Source organism: Abramis brama (genome assembly GCF_963993115.1).
Source record: "Abramis brama genome assembly, chromosome: 20".
Classification (NCBI taxonomy): Eukaryota; Metazoa; Chordata; class Actinopteri; order Cypriniformes; family Leuciscidae; genus Abramis; species Abramis brama.
In genome coordinates this window covers 20438754-20453793 of record NC_139982.1, presented here as the reverse complement: position 1 = coordinate 20453793, position 15040 = coordinate 20438754, and the positions used below count along the sequence as shown (strand labels likewise).

Sequence of the window (15040 nt, the reverse complement as noted above, 5' to 3'; positions counted from 1 at the left end):
CTGGACCTTCTTTGCCAGTTTGCTCACATTTCTTTGAAGGATGGCAAAAATATCGCCTGAATATCTATATCTAGATATTGGAAAAAAATATCGAGATATTCATTTTTGTCAATATCTCCCACCCCTACATGCAGAACACCATATATGTTATGAATCTTACACGAAATTCATCTTCATCACAATATAACTGATGGTAATGTAAAAAAGTGTATCAATGCAACCTGTTTTTAGCTTATATAACTAGCTCGTTAGCGAATCAAAAAATATATATTTTAAATTTACCAATATCAATATGCTAGCTTGATAGTGAGTACTAAAATACATCTTATTTGTTTATATTCATAAGCAATTAGCGTTAGATTTTTTTATTACATGTGATTCTGACATGATGTCACTACATGCACTGTGCTCCTTCCTCTCTGCTTGTCTCAGGTAAATAATGCGTCTTCAGCTCAGCGGTTGGAGTCGCGCGTTCATGTGTTTTGGGGGCGTGGCTTTGGAAGGAGCCCAGAAGGGAGGGGGTGGAGTGAATGGAAATAATGAACTGTCTTTAAAACAGTCCTGAGAGGTCTACAGACACTCGATTTTTATACTTTCTTTTTCAGAGTACTTACATTTTAATTATGTATTGATATGTACATAAAGTTTAAACAAATTTGAAAAAGAAGTTTTTTAGACCATTCCTACCTACCCTGCCTTTAAATGCTTCCACAGCTACTTGGCATGCAAAAAGGTGAACTTTTCAATCATGCTTTTTCATGAACTTTGCTGGAGTTATTTTTTTCTGTGATGTTTGCCATTACGGCACCCTTGTGCACTGGCGACTCAATAATTTCATTCAAGATTGAAAAGAAATCATGTGTATCCAGGGAAATCTGTTTAATGATTAAAAACTGAGCTCCTGTGCAGGTACGGCACAGGCTTTATGAATTCATTTGCAAGGCTTCAGGGACAGAAACAGAAGAGGTGAAGTTCATAGATTCATTTACATTACAGCCTGTGACCGGGAATCACTGACTGGGAGTGAGTTAACTTAAAGGGTTAGTTCACCCAAAAATGAAAATTCTGTCATTAATTAATCACCCTCATGTCGTTCCAAACCCGTAATACTTTCATTGATCTTCGGAACACAAATGAAGATCTTTTTAATTAAATCTGAGGGCTTTCTGTCCCTACATTGACAGTCTAAGCAACTACCACTTTCAAGTCCCAGAAAGGTAGTAAAGACATCATTAAAATAATCCATGTGACCTCAGTGGTTTAACCTCAGTTTTATGACCCGAAATCACCTCAAACAAGACCATCTGAATCCTATAAAATCAATATGCCCACAATTGCTCTGACTTCTATTTAATTTCTATATCCTGTTAAATGACAAACACAGTCATTTTATTGTGTTGACATGAACCATGATTTGATAATAGCTATTGCTAGTCAGAGGAAGATGGTATTTTCTCATTCTAGAGAGCATTTGATTGGAAAAATTTTGGTCCATTTTTTCAGAAGTCAAAGATCGTGAAGAAATGTTATTTGTCGATGTCGACGCTATAAAATGAAATCTCAAATTTGCATTTCTCTGCAGTTTTAGAGTGTATATAAAGTTATTCTCAAAGTGCTGTTATGATGCTGTGCCTCACAGAATCATGGGAAGGATCTCCTCTCCTCATAAAGGGAAAATAAACCTGCGTCTAAAAGTAGTCCACACACCTCAGTCGGTCCTCAAGAGACCAAACTGCACTAGTTCTGATTACCTTTGCTCAATGTCAAAGACTTTTTTTGCGGTAAAATCAAGCAAATTGAAGAAAATTCATATTCCAGGCTCTTATGGCTTTTTTTATTTCAAGAGGTAATGATTTATGGAGATGTGGGAGGTTTAACAGTGAATTTCACTTACCTTCGTACGTTCCACTTTCTAACAAGGCCCCACTTTTCTCTAATTCCATAAACCGCTCAACGCTCACAAAATTGTAGTCCACACCTGGGACCTCCCCCTCTTTGGGCTGTCTCGTCGTGCCTGCGGACAAAACAACACACACTTTATCACATCTGTCAGAATGCTGGTAGAAGACAAACATAATCCTATAGCATGGTATTCAACCAAGTAGATTTTAAATGCATTTTATTTTAATTATTGGTTTATTTAAATAGGACAGTACAAAAAAGCAGGATCCCTGCAAAAGCGCTGGAAATATGCATTGTACTTAAGGAATATAATATGCTATTTGCATATTTTTAATGCAAGATGTAAAATACAATAAAAATGAAGTTTAAATTGAAGAATGTTTGACAATTATGATATATAATTATTCAAAGATACAAAAGTACTAAACAGTAATATTTATCTGCATATTTTTACTAAAATATTTTAACATACAAAAACTGCAACAGAAATCTCAGTGAACAATTTGGAAGGATTCACAGAAATGGACAGTTTGAGCTTAGTCACAGAAATGATTCAGACTTGTTATAATCTTCTGAAGTTTAAAGAAAGTTAATAGACAAATACAATTTGCATAAAAATAACTAAAATTCACAATATTTCTTATTTTTATATTGCAGGAAAACTGTGAATTCTTAGTGTATCTTTTATATTCAGCAAGTCAATAAGATTCTTTTGACAAAAATAAAGTTTTATTCATGGAAGCATTAAATTGATCAAAAGTGACAATAAATATGTTTATATGACAAAATATTTGTGAATAAACACTGTTTTTTTTAAACTTTTGGTTCTTCAAAGAAACCAGAAAATCCAGAAAAAACAAAGTTTCCAGAAAAATATTAAGCAGCACAACTGTTTCAACATTGATAAGAAATGTTTCTTGAGCAGCAAATCAGCATATTAGAATGATTTCTATAAAGAATCAATAAATATATAAATATATATATATGTGTGTGTGTGTATGTGTGTGTGTGTGTGTGTGTGTATATATTTTAATTAATATATTTTTTTATCAAATAAATGCAGCTTGGTGAGCATATAAAACTTCATTTAAAAACATTTTTCAAAAATCTTACTGACCACAAATATATAGATCCTAGATCCTAGATTTCTGGTACTTTTTTGAAAGGATCACCATTAATAATGCAGTTATACAATAAGCAGAACTATTAATGACAAACAGTCAGGTCAAACAAATTAAGCAATAAAGTAACTCTGAAAAATCAAGTGTCGTTTTCAAGTTCCATATTGACTGTTTATGTAAATTCGCCACATAATTAATGCATTAACTGAGGCTGAGTCTTCTGAGGGTAATCAAACATTCTTAAGAAATCAGGAACTGGGGATTTGCAAGACACATACTTAGCAACGATATCATAATCCAGTCCCTTGAGCTCTAAACCAAATCGTCTCTGATTTCCCAAAAATCTCACTCTGAAGGGGAAAAAATAAATAAATCAAGCTTTTGGCTTGTGAACTTCACCATGAGAGAAACAGTGTATCCCTGCTGTTTACTTTTACATGTTGCCTTTAATGACCTTCCCATCATGCCAAAGCAATGACCAATGATCAGTTAAAACAGACATTTATTACTCAATGCCAAGGGGAAAACACTAACAACACGTGAGCCATTAGCTGACTCATTCAGAAAAGCCATTTCATGTTTCTGTGAAAAATGACAGTGCATTCAAGATTAGGGTAGCATTCTTATTAATTCAGGCAATTCAAAGGACAATTTAAGATTGATCAAGTGAGCGATCAAGATTTGATTTTACTTCAAAACACGAGCACAGATGTAATGGATGGGTCATCAGATCAGCCTAATAATCAAAATCAATAATAACAGTCAGCTTGTAACCAAAGAGACATGAAATTAATACGAGATGCTGCTGAGAGAATCATCAGCTTTATGTCAACCTTTATATATCATTTCAGCTCAGAATGTTGTTGGCTGTATTCATTATTCATTATTCTTGTTATCTGTCATCTTACCTGACAATTCCATCTGTGGGTTAGTACTTCTTTAATGAGCAGAATTAAATGATCCATATTTAAAGTAACATTTTATCAACATAGTGCCATTAAATCCATCATAAACCCAATGCGATGCCTGTCACAACAGTTCTTTGCCAAATTAGCAGATAAACAGATGACAACAGTTATCTTTAAATTACCATAGAGCTTAATCGGGACCCTGACAGGAATGAAAACGAGGCTGAGAGGGATAGAGGTACAGTGTGTTCAATGGATCCTACTGTTGTTTAACAACCCAATTCAGAGGCTGCATTCTTCCAATGGCGCAGAGTTCAAAGGCCACGTATTCAAAGTCCGCGAAGGTCAAACCAATTTATATTCAACCGTCTGAAAACAATACAGGGTTCACAACCTGTCTAAAGTTCACCTTGGCCCATTTCTGTACATAATACAGAGAATAAACTATACAAAAACGCCTTCACCAGCACGCAATGAATCTTGGGATTGGCTAGGCTGTGAAGGATCCACTCGTTCTATTCGAATGCATTTGTAGGCCACGTTCGAAATGATGCGTTCGGCCTTTGAATGCAGCCCTCAAAGGGTGCAGCCTCTGATTTGGGACGCAACCTTGTTTTCATCCGTGTTACATTCAATATGACGCCTAAGGTTTATAGAACAGCAAAGTCACTCAATCGTCCCACCAAGGTTTGGATTCAAAAGCCAGCTAAAACTCATCCAATATAAGAAAACTGTTAGCCAGACACTATCAGCTAATAACAGGACTGCAGAGACTCAGCCAGTCAAACAGAAGCTAAACATCTGCTGAGATAAAGCATTATCATTCATATATAACAACAATGGTCCAATCAGAAATCATTCGGGCTATTATTGCCATACAATTGCTAAACTGACTCCACCACAATGAATCAAACTGTCAGGAACAAATTTTATACATGCCCAGACTTCATTTTAATTTTAATTTCATAATCATAACTAAACTAAATAAAGCACTTTTTAACAACAAAAAAGCTAAAGTGCTAAAGGAGGTTTCTGGACACATTTTGAAATAAGAATTTGGTCATATCGCCCACCCCTACTAATGCAGATTGATTGATAGGGTTGGAAGGGGCGAGTAGCGGGAGACAACTTTCTGTTGACCCATGTCTTCATATGCCTCATCAAAATAAAATCGAAAGCAAGTTAAGGTCATCAATCTTCTTTTTGATGGAAATGACGACCGAGTGCGAACGAGTCACGAAGGCTAATATGCTGGTTTATATTGATTTTCTATTCAGGATCAGGCAATTACATGAGCCAGATTTGAACTCCGATCGACCACACAAGCAGCACCCGCTGTACCCGCTGGGTCATGTCACCGATTGAAGCAGATTTTTAAAATGAGTCCCAAGAGATTTTTAGCTTCTATGTATTTGCTTATATAACATGGAAAGCTTTCAAGCCAGTGCTGATAAAAGCATTTGCCTATATCTGTCAGATTCTTCAGGCACACTTAACACATTTCCACCATGAAGAAAAGAAAGCTCATTTTAGATTCAGAAGACAGATATGCATTACCTTGTATCTGGAAATCAAAGGCTACTGGAGTGTATTTCCCGGCTAGCGTGAACTCTTTAAACAAGAAAAGTCCATTTTGATTTTGGGGCTAAAATGACAGCCCATATGTGCTGCTTGGAGAGGCCAAGGTACCACTGAATTATGAAAGTAAGACAAAACTAATATATTTTTTAAGTGAGAGAGAGAGTACATCACACACAGCTTATGTAATATGCAGACAGGAATGGCACACTGTGGTCTAGAACATTTAAATATTCAAGGATATTCACCTGAACATCATTTCACCAGCAATAAGCCTAAATATAGTACCTGTGAATCCTTTTACAAATTCAGTGGCTCCCCTGAGATGACGGCCTAATGCTGAAGATATTTTGTGCGTAATCTGTACAAACCAAGAGGCCTTTTTTTAAATGTCACATATTGTGCCATTTTAATATTATTAAAATACAATTAATAATCATAAACAACCATCTAGCAACCACATACTGTAGTACGGTAATAACTAAAAACACCTTACTAACCAAATAGCAACACCCTGGCAACCATTTACAATGGCAGGGAACCACAAGGATGGATGGATGGATGGATGGATGGATGGATGGATGGATGGATGGATGGATGGATGGATGGATGGATGGATGGATGGATGGATGGATGGATGGATGGATGGATGGATGGATGGATGGATGGATGGATGGATGGATGGATGGATGGATGGATGGATGGACTTATTTAAGCTCAGACTTGGTTTCTCTTGTTTTTAGCATTAAATGCTAACAGCTAATTCCTGTTTCATGGATCAAAACTTTTGACAACAAATAAAAGTTTAGAATAAGCCTAACATCGATTTACCACCGTAACTAAATTAACCAGTTCCATTTGTAGCTATTTATCTGTGATATTACAAATATGTGAATAATCTCAAAAACGTAGAGGCCTCCATGGAGATATGATCTGCGCTTTTTTATGTCCAGGGAATATAATCGCTGACCGAGTCAATTCAAGTGTGTGTGCTCAACGCAGATACTTGCGTCTGTCTGCTGACAAAGGCCTGAACATGACACTGAGGAAATTAAACAGAAGCATTGCTGATTTTCATGTGCATCATTAGCTTATTAATCAGATATAATTAATGTACAGTTCTCGCCTCAGAATTAAACATTTTTGGGGGCGGGGTTTCTTTCTTTTGGAGCACAAATCTTGTGATCTAAAAATCAATTTACAACATTTAGAAAACATTATGCAGACATTATGAATATATGCTAATACAACTAGGTTTTATTCCCTAAAAAGTGTAAACACTGGGCATGTGCATATTTGATGTGAATATTTATATACAGTATACATATGTTCATAGTAGTCAAAATATATATATATATATATATATATATATATATATATATATATTGGTAAATATATAAATAATTGGTATATTGGTATATATTAAGTACAATCAACTTGGATGTTTAAGTCATTTCAACTTAAATTACTTTAAATTGAAAAATTAGTTGAATCTTGTATAACAAAAACAGTTGAAAATTGCTTATAACTTGTTTTGATGAGTTAAAGCAATGTAGAAATATATGTTGTCATAACATACATTTTTGATGAGTTAAAACATTGATCATATACATTTTTACAGTAATATATACACACACACACATTTAAATCTAGTTGATTAGTGATAAAGAACCTGTTTGAAAACTATAAATATTTTTCGCTTATTTCGTTTGGTGTTGCTGATCTGTCCCAGCTAATACATCTGTTCAGATGACTACCTGAAGAGCCCTGATTAAATCCATCCATGGGGTAAATCTGATTATAACAGGGCATAGAAACTGGCTTAGTGCCTCTCTCTCTCTCTCTCTCTCTCTCTCTCTTCACTCGCTCTCTCTCTCTCTCTTCACTCGCTCTCATGCGATTATGGTTGATGTGATTGTAAGAAATGATGAGAGAAAATTGTGTCCAGCCTTACCTGTTTTCATTTGTCTGCTTGATTACCTCTTTATATCATCTTCCCATGAAAGCATCTCTATGTGAAACAATCTTTCAGGTGCGAGCGTTTCACACTTACTGAGGCACTGCCGTCCTGTTCGAATACACTGTCAAAGCCAATCAAGTGCAAGCATTCAAAAGGCACCTCTTCCTCTCAGAGCGCTGCTATGGCTTTACTCCACAGTCCTCAACCACGGCACCTCATTCTCAGCTTCTTGCTGTCTCGACTCATCTCCTCAGGAATTCTCCGCTTTCAAGTCGTCAGCGGCATCTCTTTGGATCACTTGGGTTGCGAATGACATTCCCACCTGCTAAACAAAGCCCTGACAACAACTGATGCTCCAGACATACTCAGACAAGCCTGAGACAAGAATCATATAAACAGCAGCATGCAGAAACCATATTCACAACAATGATTTTTGATGCAGCAACAATAAATCGAAACCAAACACTTTCCCCAAACATCTATTTGCCATTAAGAGAAAATTTGCACAACAACTATAAGCCATGAAAGTGCACACGCTAGTTAATTATTCAGAGTAAATGAGTGTTCTGTGGCAACCGCTTTTATTATGTAAAAAGAAAACATTGATTTTTGCCTGAGGAACTGAAATCAAAGTGTGTATATATTATATTATATTATATTATATTATATTATATTATATTATATTATATTATATTATATTATATTATATTATATTATATTATATTATATTATATTATATTATATTATATTATATTATATTACATTACATTACATTACATTACATATATATATATATATATATATATATAAATATTACGAAAAATTATAATATAATATCATTGAAATATTATTTGTAACTATTACTTTATTACATATATATTTCAGTCATTTATGTAATATAAATACTTCATTAATTATAACTATTATACTACTAATATAATAAACAGACTAATATAATAATATAAATAATTAATTAAAATAATATACTACTGTGTGATGATATAATAATTATTTATATTAATTTAGTATTATAATACGCATATTATATATACATTGTGTATATATAATATATATATATATATATACATACATACATTGTGTGTGTGATTAATTATATAGTTTTAACAAATCATTCAATATGAATACTTAATTAGTACTAGGTATTACTATTATATTATAACAATTATTATTGTTTATAACAATTTTTTTTTAATTTTAACTAATTGTTTATTTTATATAAATACTCAGAGATTTAATTATTACTAATTATTTTACTATCATCACCTGTTGAATAATAAAGATGTTATGTTAAACAAAATTATATAAAAAGAAAATCCTGAATATTTTGGAACTGAACTCTGAAAGGTGAAAACTAATAATTACATTTTTAATGACAAAATGTGTGATTAAAATATTCACTTTGTAAATATACAAACATGTTAAACTGCAGCCACTAAAATGCAATAAAATTATTTTTTAATATACTTTTTTACTTTTCATAAAAGACTTTTGTCATAACTCATAATATACATCTATATACAAGACTGACTCAACCAATGCCGTGAGTTTGGGAGGGCGGGGCTAAAATGTCACTTCCTTGCAAATAAATGTTTCAGTAGCTAATCTGAATGAACAACAGAGCAAATGTCAAAAGTACTGCCACACCAAACAGCAGAGAGATTTGAAAAGTTCTCAAGTTCAAGGTGTAAAAGGTAAGATGGCAAACTAATGAAAGACTCAAGTGTTCAAATATATTTTTCAGTCATCACAAATGACTCTTGGGGGTTGAAGTTGGATGAAGGCTGACACCGAGGCCCTGCCCTTATATCCCATCTGTGAATGCGTTTGAGGGGCTGATGAGTGCCGGGGCTGAAGGGCTGAAATTTGCCTGTAATGGCCTGCAGCCTCACTGACACTCGTGACGGGGGGATCGTGTTCCCTCTAATCTGCGGTCAGTCCAACCTTGAAGCCCAGTGCTGCTCTGTGCGCTGAATCGCTAATGTTTCAATGGAGGTAAACAGCTCTCAGGGTGAGTAGAGGTGAAGGGATATGTGAGATACGGGTGCCCTGAAGTGAACGAGCCTATATCGGACGACCCAGGGGATACGATACGGCCAGAAAACATGAGGCATTGCGTTTTTGAACATGATGCAGGAAACGGCCCTTCAATCATGGCTATACATTGCCGTGCTCCTTCTCAGTGATTAAATCAATGATTCATCACATCGTAGGTGAACCGTAATGGATTGAACGCCATTAAATGTCTTCAGAAACCAGGGCAAATAAGGTGATCCTTCACTTGAAGGAGGAAACATATATTTGACTGAAAAAACTCCCAATGAAGAAGCCACAAAAACATTATAATCATTATAAAATTATAATATATTTTACATTGATTCAACTCATTTTTTAAAGTCAGTTTAATGCAATTTAAGTTGAAATGACTTAAACATCCAAGTTAAATTTAAGACTGCAACTTTTTTATGGTATATATATATATATATATATATATATATATATATATATATATATTAATTGTAGGAACAATCACTGTAGTAACTGGTATTTAATGGCATATAATGCATCCAGTGAAAAAAGGCATATTTAAAAAAAAATATCCTGGGATTTTAAGATTCGATTGGATCAAGCGAAAATAATTAATCAGAAAATCAATACATTTCCTCAACCCAAAATTGTTGACCTCACAAACCAGAGTTAAATGCCCTTTTTATTAGCTTTCACGTCCATCAGCACCGTCTTGTATAACTGATCTTCTCATGTCTCATGTGCTGACCTGTGAGAGAAGCGCTTGAAGGGGGGCAGGAAACAGAGAACGCTCTAGGAATATATTTGCGTCAGAGAAACAGCTCAACCTAGGGCTTTGAAACGGAGGGTCAGATGAGGCAGCGAGCTACTAACTGTGACTAACACTGTCATACTTTAAAGCATTTCATGATAATGCTGCACTGCAAAAAAAATCATGTTCTTAATCAGTATTTCTGTCTTGGTCTCCAGTGGGGGGAGGGGGGGGGGAATCACAGTAAGATTAAGATTAAGATTAAGACTTAATTAAACACCCTGATATACTCCTGGCAAAGTTAGTTTTCATTCATCGCTTAGTGTAAAAAGAAGTTTGAAATTCATGACCAGCGGTTTACTGTTAGCGAACACCCGACGCCACCCACACTGCTGAGAGCGACGTTTAGATGAATATGGAAATATGTGCTGTGTGCTTTCCTCTCAATAACTAAATAAACAACAACAATGACAGCGATGAGAAAACAGCAGTTAAGAAAACATTTGCTAAGTGGATATGTTTGCACAAGCTCCAGCAAAGTCACATCACGTTTATTAATACAGCACTTTATACAACAGATTGCTTTAAAGCAGCAGCTTTACAGGATTAAATATGGAAAAAAACAGTGTCTTTTCAATTAAAATTACAGCTTCAGTTTCTACTATAAAGCGACTCTCCGGTGCATTCATGTATTTACTCGTGGACGTCTGACCTCAACAGACTGAACAGAAGAAATGAACCGGAGAAGATTTACACGCCAAGGAAGGCGGAGCCTCAGAGTACACCTACCTATTACATCATCGCCACAGACCAATGGTAGTGCGAAGGTGTTTGACAGCCGAAAGTTCGCTTTGGCAAGCTGTTTCGAACTCCGGAAGCATTATTTCAAAATTCTCTCTCTCTCTCTGGCATATTGTTTCAAAACTGACATCACAAACTAGTACACACACAAAAAAACTCAGATTTTTTTCAAACCCATTCTATTTCACCTTTTATTCACCTCTCGTGCAACACAAGAATTTATAGTCTCCATCTCATATACGTTCGAAAAGGCGTAAATAATCCCAAACCTCAATGCCTTCATTTTGATTTATGCCTCGGCTGACCAGATCCAGCACCAGTGTCTATTGGCTGTATCGCAGAGTCCCATCACTAACTGAGTGCACTGCCTGCCTGCCATGAAGGATGAGGAGACTCATACATCAGGGTGACGTCCGAGAGAGAGAGTCCCTGGTGGATTGAAAGGACATTTAAGAGTTTCATTCTGTCACCCAACAGAGACACAAGCCAGCGCGGTCCTGACGGCCTCGCTCGAGTTTGCATCGAAGAGCACTTGCATGGACTCAGATATCATTCTTTCAATGTTTAGGATGTCGCACCGTAACGCGATGCTTTATTACCTTGATTTCCCACATATGTATAAAGCGGCTCCTGTGACGACAGCTCAAAATGCTCTCAGTGTCTCAACGGTGAGTCATCTCATCTGTAAACAGCACGGATGTTATGCAATCGACTTTTGCCGGAAGCTGGAATCTCTGCAAACTTGAAAGTGGGCAAACAGGGCTTTTTTGTTGTTGTTGCTAAGAAAATCCAACAAACTCCAGAAGTGCAGTGGGAGGGTTTCAGTTAAACATGTTTAAACGAAGCACTAGCAGAACTACAACAGCAGGCTTACGACACAAAGCCATGTAACTGAGTCTATACAGAAAATAAAGTGATTTCCAGATTTCTACATTGAGTATTGACTACAAAATACCCATAAAGCATTTATCTAGAGTCGCCATTAAGAACTATTACAAACCTGAGTGGTCATCATGAAATTTAATTTACATGATGAGAGGAATCACATTGGCATCCAAATGATAATTATTCTACATAGAACAGAATACATGGAGAAGATGACTAGAAGTGCCACTTCAACATTAAACAAAAGAATAAATTAATTCAAACATAAAAAGGTAAATACATAAATGGACAAATTAATAGACATTTAAAAAAGTATCGTTTTAAAATGTAGTTAGATATAACAATAAAAAAGTCATAACTACATAGGTATTTCAAACTATTTAATTCATGTTTTATTTGTTTGTTTTAAAATTATTTATTAATAGACATTTAAAAAAAAATGAAAAATTATTGAAATATGGATAAATATAACAATTTTATTCATTTGCAAAAAAAGGATTTATTTACTAACATTTTTGTTTGAATTTTGTTCATTAAATCACATTTTAAAATCTAGTTAATATAACAATAAAAAACTTAATTACATAAATGTGTATTTAACTACATATTGAGGAAATATTTAATTTAATTAAAAAACATGTTTCAATAGACATTTAAACAAGTTTGTTTTAAAATATAGCTAAATATCATAATAAAATAATAAATTATTCATTTTTTATTAAAATTGACAAAGTAAAAAAAAAATATTTCATGCTTTATTTACTTGGCATTTTAAAAATTATTTTTTCAATATTATTTTTTAATTAACACTTTTTATTAACTATTTTTTAACTATTTATTTATTTAACTACACATTAGACACATTTTAAAGTATTTAATTCATGTTTTATTTGTTAATTAATTTAAAATGATTTTTAATTAAAATTCACAAACATTTAAAACGGTTTAATCTGTGTTTTAAAATGTCTTTAAACATAATAAAATAACAGAAAATTGACAAATAAATAGACATATTTCATGTTTTATTTATTTGTAAATTTAAAAATGTTTATTTATTATTTTATTGTTAAAATTAAGTACATTTTAAATTAAATTAAACAGTTTTAAATGTCTATTAATTTGTAAGAGATGTATATTTATTTACATTTCTCTTTGAATTATATCAAATTAAAAAAAAAATTATTCATATTTAAATTTGCGGTTAATTATAACAAAATAAACAGTTAAACAGTCTTAATTTGTGAGAATGTGAGTATTTATTTAGATTTTTATTGGAATTATTAAATTGTTTGATTCCTACAGTACATTTTATTTTAAATGGCACTCCTAGTCCTACATAAACCCAAACATGTAGTTATAAACTGCTTAAATCAGTAAAGATTCAGTCTGACATCATTTATCGAACAATTGGTGATTTATTCGCTTGAATTCACTATTGCATATTGCATAAAAGCCATTACTGCAAAATACTGTGTACTGTCTGTGTACAACATTTTTATTTTTTCTAGTTCAGCGCAGATGTCTTCAATCTTCATTTTGCAATGTGTACGGCAAAGAATAATGATTGATTATTTGATTGGTCAGCTCAAACATCAAAAGACATCAGGCAGTAATGACACTCCGATTGCTACAATCACTCTTCCAGGATTAGCAGTGCAAACCAGACTGTCAATCAAACAGCTGGAGCCCATGAGCACATAAAAGCCGATCTGAGGAAACCAGCGGCAGAGGCAGAAAACTGCCTATGCTCTGTCATCCATTTTTTAGTACAACACGTTAAACTCAGGCATGAACAGAATAATCAATATGACACACCAACACAAGATCTTTCCCATAATTGGGATGATGTCTATGCATAATCTGATGCTGTGGCACTTCAAGAAAAACTGCATTGGGTTGAATTAAATATAGGATTCATGATTCAGGTATATTGTATTTTGCTATTGAGATAACTGGGGAAAAATGTCCCAATTATCCTGAATCATATATATATATATATATATATATATATATATATATATATATATATATATATATATATATATACACACACACATTTAATGAATGAACAATGAATACCACGAGTGCAAATGTGAAATTGATTTTATACAACAGTTCGATAAATAAAAAGTGAATATTGTGTAGATGTCTGTTAGTTAATATTGTGTAGACACAATTTTGTCAATGAAAATTTTGCTTATAAAGCTACAGAAGAACTGTTGTGCACCTTCAAGCAACACTCAACAGTGTTTCATTTCTGAATAAATTCACATTTTGAACGAATCAAGCGAACCAATGATTCAATGGCCCATTCATAAAGAGAGCCATTTACTTCATTCCTGAACGAATCAGCCATTTGAACAAATCTAATGAATCAATGACATCCTCAATTAGACGTTTATAGTCGTTAAATGTTTATAGTTTATGTAATGTTTAATGTATACATTGTCTATAGTCTAGCCTCAAAAACAAACTCACACCAGTCTTCTTTACTTGTTTAAAAAGCTATCCAAACACTTCCTTTTTCCTGTGAACATTTCCACAATCTGCAATTCAGACTAATTATCGCATCAAAACACTGTTTTCGAGAAATCAAATTAATGATCTGGAGCCGTGTACCCTAAAGAGTGCGCTTGTTTTGTGTGCTTTGGTTTATTAAGCGAAGAAGAACCTCAAACAAATGCTTGTGTGAAGGTCTGAGAGCAGATCCACAATCCACCATTCAAGTCCCAGATGAAAATATTGATCGGCTGTTATTCTTTCGCCACACTCATCTAAAAATTGATGCAATGATTCAGGAATGGATGACTCAGATGTCCTGCTTGTTCATGTTATGAAGCTTTGAAGAGGCATGGACAAATCTGAGGCTCACGGTTGGATAGAGCACACCTCACTGTTCCACTCAGTGGTCTGGTGTGTGTGCAGTTGTCTGCGCAATTACCTGTGTGTGCAAGCACATGAAGCTGTGCCTTGAGGTGCAACAGTGATCCAATTATCATCTTCAGTTCACAAACTACAGTTTTTAAAAAGTTCAAAATGCAGCTTGAACTTGCAATGTCCATTTTCCTCCCATCGCTGATTAAAGGAG

General features: G+C 34.0%; 2 protein-coding genes across 4 annotated transcripts in view; both read right to left on the bottom strand.

Annotated features, from left to right (window-relative positions):
- kctd15a (potassium channel tetramerization domain containing 15a) overlaps nt 1–15040 on the bottom strand; it is a 572168-nt gene that overhangs the window by 191233 nt on the left and 365895 nt on the right. The gene's annotated exons all lie outside the window — the stretch shown is intronic.
- Nucleotides 1–15040, bottom strand: part of magi2b (membrane associated guanylate kinase, WW and PDZ domain containing 2b) — an 85762-nt gene that overhangs the window by 43556 nt on the left and 27166 nt on the right. For all 3 annotated transcript variants that reach the window (XM_084094712.1, XM_084094714.1, XM_084094713.1), the window contains exon 3: nt 1895–2014. In XM_084094712.1, the coding sequence (XP_083950838.1) occupies nt 1895–2014 (120 nt within the window). The remainder of the gene's footprint in view (nt 1–1894; nt 2015–15040) is intronic.